At 36.2% G+C, this 7699-nt stretch overlaps 1 protein-coding gene across 1 annotated transcript; it reads right to left on the reverse strand.

Moving 5' to 3' along the window:
- Positions 1 to 5809: 5809 nt before the first annotated feature.
- Positions 5810 to 6757, reverse strand: LOC126949313 (olfactory receptor 5H8). The gene has a single exon (XM_050782093.1). The coding sequence runs from the start codon at positions 6734 to 6736 to the stop codon at positions 5810 to 5812; it is 927 nt and encodes a 308-aa protein (XP_050638050.1). The 5' UTR covers positions 6737 to 6757.
- Positions 6758 to 7699: the final 942 nt, after the last annotated feature.

The following is a 7699-nucleotide window of genomic DNA, read 5'->3' on the forward strand; positions in this document are numbered from 1 at the left end:
GAAAAAAAAAAAAGAAGAAGTGACTGTGCTGGCGAGGGTGGTTGAGATTTGGGTCACTATACCAAGTGAAGAACCATGACCAACCGACATGCTTACTAAAAGCCATGAGAATGAAGCATGGGTAATGGAAGAAGGTTATCTATACCAGCTTCGACCACATGAACAGTTACAGAAATAAAGAATGTAATTGGCATGAGTGTTTTCTGGTTGTTTTCAATGCATTTATGTTTATGCGTGTATATAATAAAAGTCCTTGTTTTCTTTCTTCTATTATTTCTTTTTTTTTTTGAGATGGAGTCTCATTCTGTCACCCAGGCTGGAGTGCAGTGGCATGATCTTGGTTCACTGCAACCTCCGCCTCCCAGGTTCACACCATTCTCCTGCCTCAGCCTCCCAAGTAGCTGGGACTACAGGCATCCGCCACCACGCCCGGCTAATTTTTTTTATTTTCATTTTTAGTAGAGACAAGGTTTCACCATGTTAGCCAGGATGGTCTCGATCTCCTGACCTCGTGATCCACTGCCTCAGCCTCCCAAAGTGCTGGGATTACAGGCATGAGCCACCACGCCTGGGCTTCTTCCTTCTATGATTTCTTTATCATGTAACATAAGATGTATTGACTTTATATCACAGTTTTAAACTGTTGTTAATTTTGCATCATAATATTTTAGTTCCCAGATATTAAAGGAAAGAGTAAATATTAACAAAGATCTTTACCTCCAATCCTGGGGAAGTTGCATTGACAAGTGGTGCCAGGTGATGATTTTATGCGTCAACTTGACAAAGCCAGAGATGCCCAGATATCTGGTTAAACCTTATTTCTGGGTGTGTCTGTGAAGGTATTTCTAGCAGCTACTTGCATTTGAATTGGTGGACTGAGTAAAGCAGATGGCTCTCCTCAGTGTGGGAGGGCATCAGTCAATTTATTTAGGGCCTGAGTGGCATAAAAAGACAGGGGCAGGTCAGATTTGCTCTCTGGCTGACTGAGCTGGCACATTGATTTTCTCCTGCCCTCAGCACTGCTGGTTCTCAGGTCTTCAGACTTGGAGTATAGCTTATAACAGATGTATATTTTAACTCTTTCCTAACATCTTTTGAAATGACAAAATGACAAAAAAGATTATATCTATAAAGAAATAATTTGTGTCAGGAAGCCATAAAATAGTTGGAATTATATTCAGGAACAAACTAGAGAACAAGTACCTGTAGACCAGACATTTTCAAGAAAAAGGCTTCAGAAGTCTGAGTTTCTGAGAGGACCTCTTTCATACTCATCCAACATAAAGTATGACTTAACCTGCTACACACCTTGCCACATGCTCATAGCTTGATATCTGCCTTCACATTGAAGAAAAAGGCCAATCAGGGAACTAGACCTTTAAAATGGTGAAAAAAATGGACATCAGATGCTCACATTACCAGTCTAATCTTTGGGTTATAACAATGGACAAAAGACAGATAATTCACAGGGAATGATCAGTACAATGAAAATATTACAGAGCAATACAAATTTGTAGAAAAGCTACGGACACATGTAATAACATGGATCCTCTAAGGGAAGGAGTAACAGCAGTTGAAGTGTTCCATTCACTCTGTTTCCTGGAGATTGGGGGGATTCCTTGGGGGAACAAAAAGATGGTAGATGATTTTGTTAACTGGATGTCCACAAATGTAAAATAATATTTTAAATATTTGTATATTTTATCCTTTATATGAAACATCTAACTGAACAGCTTCTCCTTGATACTTTCTCCTACTCTATGCCAGAAGCCAATCCTAGTAATAAGAATATAAATAATTTACCTAGGTGTGTATTTTCAATTGTCATGAAGGAACATAAGGCAAGTTGCCATGCAGCAGACATCCCAGGCTCAGTAATCTCCTTGGGCTCATATCAAGGTTAAAAAAGACTGATGCACTCTGACTGCATTCTAGGAATTTGTGCTGTCAGTTTCATTTTAATTTCACAAATATTTCATAAATACTTATTTAGGCCCTTATGTGAATAAGCCACTGTCTACACACTGCAAAATACAGAAAGAGTAGTAAGACTATATATTGTAATCTACAAGATCCTTTGGGTCAAAAATAAATATTATGCAAGGACAATTTTGGCCTAAAAAGAAAAAAATTGCTAAATATTTCAAATGAGTTAGTAGGAACATTTGAGATAGGTCTTGAAGAAAGAGTGCCATTTCAATTGTAAATGAGGATGGACGCAGTCAGGGGAGGGAAGTTTCTCTGTGGATGGACCTATCTGAGAAAAAGCATGTGCCTGAGAGACTAAAGTATGTCCAGAAGTCTCTCAGTGACTGATTTTGACCACAACACAGATTCCATTAGGACAACTGTAGAGAAGGAGACTCCAGTTAAACCAAGGTTTCATTGGAAAGGAACTCAATGTCAGGGTGAGCAAATGCAATGTTACAAAGATCTATCTATCAACTATAAACACACACACACACATATAGTTGGCCCTCTATATCTGTTGGTTCTTCATTTGTGGATTCAAACAATTGTGGATCAAAACTATTCAAGAAAAAATAATTGTGTCTTTACTAAATATGTAGAGACTGTTGGTTTTGGTCACTATTTGCTAAATAATATGGTACAACAGCTATTTATCTAGTGATTTTAAGTAATCTAGATATGATTTAAAGTCCATAGGAGGATTTGCAGAGGTTATATGCAAAATGCTATGCCATTTGATATTAGGGACTTGAGCACCCATAAATTTTGGTATCTGAGGGCAGTGCTAGATCCCCCACAGATCCAGAAGACCCAGGGATACAGAAGGGTGACTGTATATACACACTTATTTATTTAGATTCTATATTTATGTATTTTATGCGTACGTGTATCTACGTCTATATCATAAAATCTGCACATACAAATTAACAATTAAACATGGATAGTTACATGCAGTCGTGCATCGCTTCATGATGGGAATACATTCTGAGAAATTTGTCATTTTGATTACATCCTATAGTGTTCTTGCAAGAAGTAAGTGATTTCGTCATTGTGAAAACATCCTAGAGTGTACTTACAAAAAATCTAGATGGTATAGTCCACACACCTAGACTATATGGTGTCACATGTTGCTCTGGGCTACAAACCTGCACATCATCTTACTATACTGAATACGGTAGGAAATTGTAATGCAATGGTTTGTATATCTAAATATATCTACACATAGAAAAGGTAGAGTAAAAAAAGACAGAAAATTTAAAAATTGTACAACTTACCATAAACGGAGCTTGCAGATTGGAAGTAGTTCTGGGTGGGTCAGTGAGTAAGTGATGAGTTAATGTGAAGACCTAGGACATTTCTGTCCACCACTGTGAACTTTACTTTATAAACACTGTACATGTAGGCTACCTTAAATTTAGTTCACAGTTTTCTCTTTCTTCAAAATTAAATTAACTGAGCTTACTGTAATGTTTTTACCTTATCAACTTTTAAACTTTTTAAAACTTTTTGACTTCTTTGTAATAATACTAAGCTTAAAAGGCAAACATGTTGTACAGCTATACAACAATATTTTTCTTTATATTCTATTCTATAAGCTTTTTTCTATTTTTAGAATTTTTATTTAATTTTTTATTTTTAAAAATGTTTTATTAAAAGCTAAGACACAAACACACACATTAGCTTAGGCCTAGTTAGGGTCGAGATCATGAATATCACTGTCTTCCACCTCCACATCTTGTGCCACTGGAAGGTCTTTAGGGGAAATAATATGTACGTAGCTCTCATCTCCTATGACAATGATGCCTTCTTCCGGAATATATCCTGAAGGACCTGCCTGAGACTGTTTTATAGTTAACTTTTTATATAATTAGAAGGTGTATACTCTAAAATAATTATTAATAGTATAATAAACATATAAACCACTAACACAGTTGCTTATTGTCACTATCAAGTATTATGGATGGTACATAAATATATGAGCTATACTTTTATATGACTGATAGTGTAGTAGATTTGTATACACCAACATCACCACAAACACATGAGTAATGTGTTGTACTGTGACATAATGATGGCTATGATGTCACTAGGTGATAGGAATTTTTCAGCTCCATTGTAATCTTATGGCACCACCACCCCATATGCAATCAAAATGTCATTATACAGTACACAACTATATTCAGTTCTAGGAACATATACCTTATATGCATGTAATCTGGTAGCAATGACAATCCATTAAAGGTTATTGAAGAGGGATATGATTCAATGAGAGTCTTGTTTATGAAAAATTATCTGGCTGCAGTGCTTGGAAGGTAAGACAGTAAGAGCCAGACGAAAAAGATAAGAAACTTGAGTTCTGCAAAACACACAGCTGAGTATGTTTTGGGGTGGGGACCTGAGTGGTACCAGCATGAACTCACAGAATTTCAAGTGTGGAGAGAATAAAGGCAAGGATGACCTGAAGATGAATCTCTCATTATATTTAAAGAGCATTGAATTTGAGGAAAGCTATCAAGGACTTTTCAGCAACAGAATATTCAAACCCTTGTTCACTCTCATGTCTTTTCTATCACCCTCTGTGCAGTATGACATAATACATAATAATTTTATCTGTACTTTTTTTCCTGAAATAGTGTCTCACTCTGTTGCCCAGGCTGGAATGCAGTGGCATGATCATAGCTCACTGCAGCCTCCACCTTCTGTACTCAAGGGATCTTCCTGCCTCAGCCTCCCAAGTTGCTGAGACCACAGGTGCACACAACCATGCCTGGCTAGTTTTTAATTTTTTTTAGAGATGGGGTCTTGCTATGTTGCCCAGGCTGGCCTAGTTGTACTTTTGTAATATAAAGTTCTCATCACTTAGTCCCCACTTGTAAGTGAGAACATGTGTTACTTGTTTTTCTCTTCCTGTGTTAGTTTGCTAAGGATAATGGCCTCCAGCTCCATCCAAGTCCCTGCAAATGCATAAAGTCACTCATTGACAAGGGAACATTACAATAACCTATAAATATCAACGATTTCTTGATCTTACAAGCTTCCTTTTTTTTTTAATTCAGGGAAAATTACGACCATTCAATTCTTATTCTGCCACTTCTATTTTATTTATTTCTCTGCACTCATCTCAACTTAATTATTTAGTCTCATCCGTTAGCACTCCAAATTAGTAAAGGTTTTCAGATTGCCAACAAACATATAAATACAGTTGGAAAGGTTCTTAGAAGGCATCACAAACACGGAGAGGCAACTGCCTCTCCTCACAGAAGCACACTGAACTAAGAGAATCCTCTCATAGTTTCCTATTTCTGTTCATTTCCGTCTATAATATGTGAATTGAATCTCTACAAGAAAAGAAATTAACCATTTCCCAATAAAGTGGAAAAAAACACTTCATGATGGTTAGCCGAATTCGTGAGATTTGCTTGGGTTCATGCAAACACAAACTTGTTCTATGGAGGAAGTGTGCTATGAATCTCCAGTTTATAAACCTGTATTAGTAACAAAGACATCATACTCAAGTTGTTATTAGAAGACCTACTATTGTAGCACTTGATCCATTTATAAAGCCACATTGAAGAACAAGAAACATGTAAAATGCTTTTATTTTTTTCTGCTCTAATTATTCTAGTATGTCATGAACAGTTGACAAAATTTTCTTGTGTGCTTTTCAATAATATACAAGTATCTTAAGGAATTTATTAGATACTAATGACTTGAATCATTAAAAAGTTAGGACAATTGTAATTGCAAAAAACTTTAAACATACACGAACATATACTGACATCTAGCCTGCATGATTATGTGACTTTAAATAAAAAGAGAATACATTCCAGTATGAGATCTAAACACTTCCTTTTAATGTTTTTGTCAGTGAATCTATGACTTGCTTATTTCTCAGGCTGTAGATAATGGGATTTAAGAAAGGAATGATGACAGTGTAAAATAGAGACTCCACCATATCTTGATCATCTGCTTGTGGAGATGCAGGGCCCACATACATGAAGAGAAGGGGGCCATAATATAAACAGACGGATAAGAGATGGGCTCCACAGGTAGAAAAGGCTTTCCTTATGCCTTTGACTGACTTTTTTTTTAAGATTGTAAAGAGGACAAATGCATAAGAGACAAGAATAGTCAAAATAGTGAATACCTGTATTGAACCAGACAAAATAAAAAGCATTAAAAAATTAATAGAAGGGTCAGTACAGGAAATTGTTAACAATGGGATGTCACAGTAAAAGTGATGTATTATGTTAGAATTACAGAAGGTTAATCTGAATAAAATGCCTTCATGAATTAAGGCATGAAGAAAGCCACCTACAAATGACAAGACTAATAGCCGGATGCACAGTCCATTGGTCATAATCACTGGATAAAGTAAAGGTTTGCATATGGCTACATAGCGATCATATGCCATTGTTGCCAAGAGAAAACATTCTGTGGTTGCACTGATTACAAAAGAAAAAAATTGTATCTTGCATTCAGAGAGAGAAATCGTAATACTCTTAGTGAAGAAGCTGATCAGCATCTTAGGGGTCACTGAGGATGATAACCAAGCATCTGCAAAGGCTAAACTCCCAAGGAATAAGTACATTGGAATGTGAAGGTGTGAGTCTTTCCAGATGACAGCAATCAGACCAAGATTTCCCATGATGGTGATGAGATATATTATCAAGAATGCTAGGAACAGGGGTATTTTCCACTCTGATTGATAGGTAAGTCCTGTGAGAAGAAACTTTGTCAGCAATGTTGCATTTTCCTCATCCATGTCCTCATTGGATGTACCCTGAATGAACTGAAATAAACATAAGAAGAATATTCAATAAGGATTTATAAAGTGAATACTAGAGGAGAGGAGTTAAAATAAAATCATACACGCATCAGAATGTCCTCTTCGTGTATTTATTACACTGTGCTGGTGAAAACCATAGTAGGGGAATTGAAGAGGTGGAAAAATGCAATTATTTGAGTTTATAGAATGTGCATGAATAAACATATTTAAGCAAAAAGAAAGGCATTCTATGGATGTGATTAATTTATGTGGACACTGGAGTACGGTACAAAATTTCTGTGTCTGAGACATGGATACAAGGTCAAAGGAAAAGATCTTTGTAAGGTCAGAAACACAAAATGAGTTAAAAGCCATGTGAAGGACTTTGAACTGTATTCTTCAGGAAATAGTCATGAATTTAAAATTTTAAGACAGATGGTGGCATGTAAGACATATTTTAAGTTAAATAATTGGTGTTATAGAAAACAGGCTGCAAGGAAGGGAACCTGCAGTCAGAGATACTAATCAGGAAACTGTTTCTGTTGCAAAGGAATCCCAAGCCAGATTACATATCAGAATTGTCTGGGGGAACTTTCTTACCAAAATACAGAATATGAGGAATTACTATTAAATTCTGTAGTTCAAGAATGAGGTCTAGGAATATGTATTGTTAAGAAAATGCTATTCATGTGATTAAAATGAATGCAAAGTACCTACTTCATGTGTGATAAGGAAGTGATGAGGAAGACAAAGAAATAGATTGAAAAGAATTCAGAATGTAGAGTCACCAGGGCTCCATGACATATTAGATGGGAAGAGTGTAGTCACTGAAATTAAGAGGAGTCATTTGGTGATTCTAAATGAGATTGAGAACTCAGGTTCGTTGGCAGATATGGGGAAGGGGCATTCTCTGAACATCCAGGTGAGATGTACTTAGAGATGTGACTCTACTAGAACTTA

The sequence above is a fragment of the Macaca thibetana genome, chromosome 2, assembly GCF_024542745.1.
Source record: "Macaca thibetana thibetana isolate TM-01 chromosome 2, ASM2454274v1, whole genome shotgun sequence".
NCBI lineage: Eukaryota > Metazoa > Chordata > Mammalia > Primates > Cercopithecidae > Macaca > Macaca thibetana.

Excerpts from the sequence above, each read along its gene's own strand:
- LOC126949313 (XM_050782093.1), bottom strand. The coding sequence starts at position 6,736 with ATGGATGAGGAAAATGCAACATTGCTGACAAAGTTTCTTCTCACAGGA.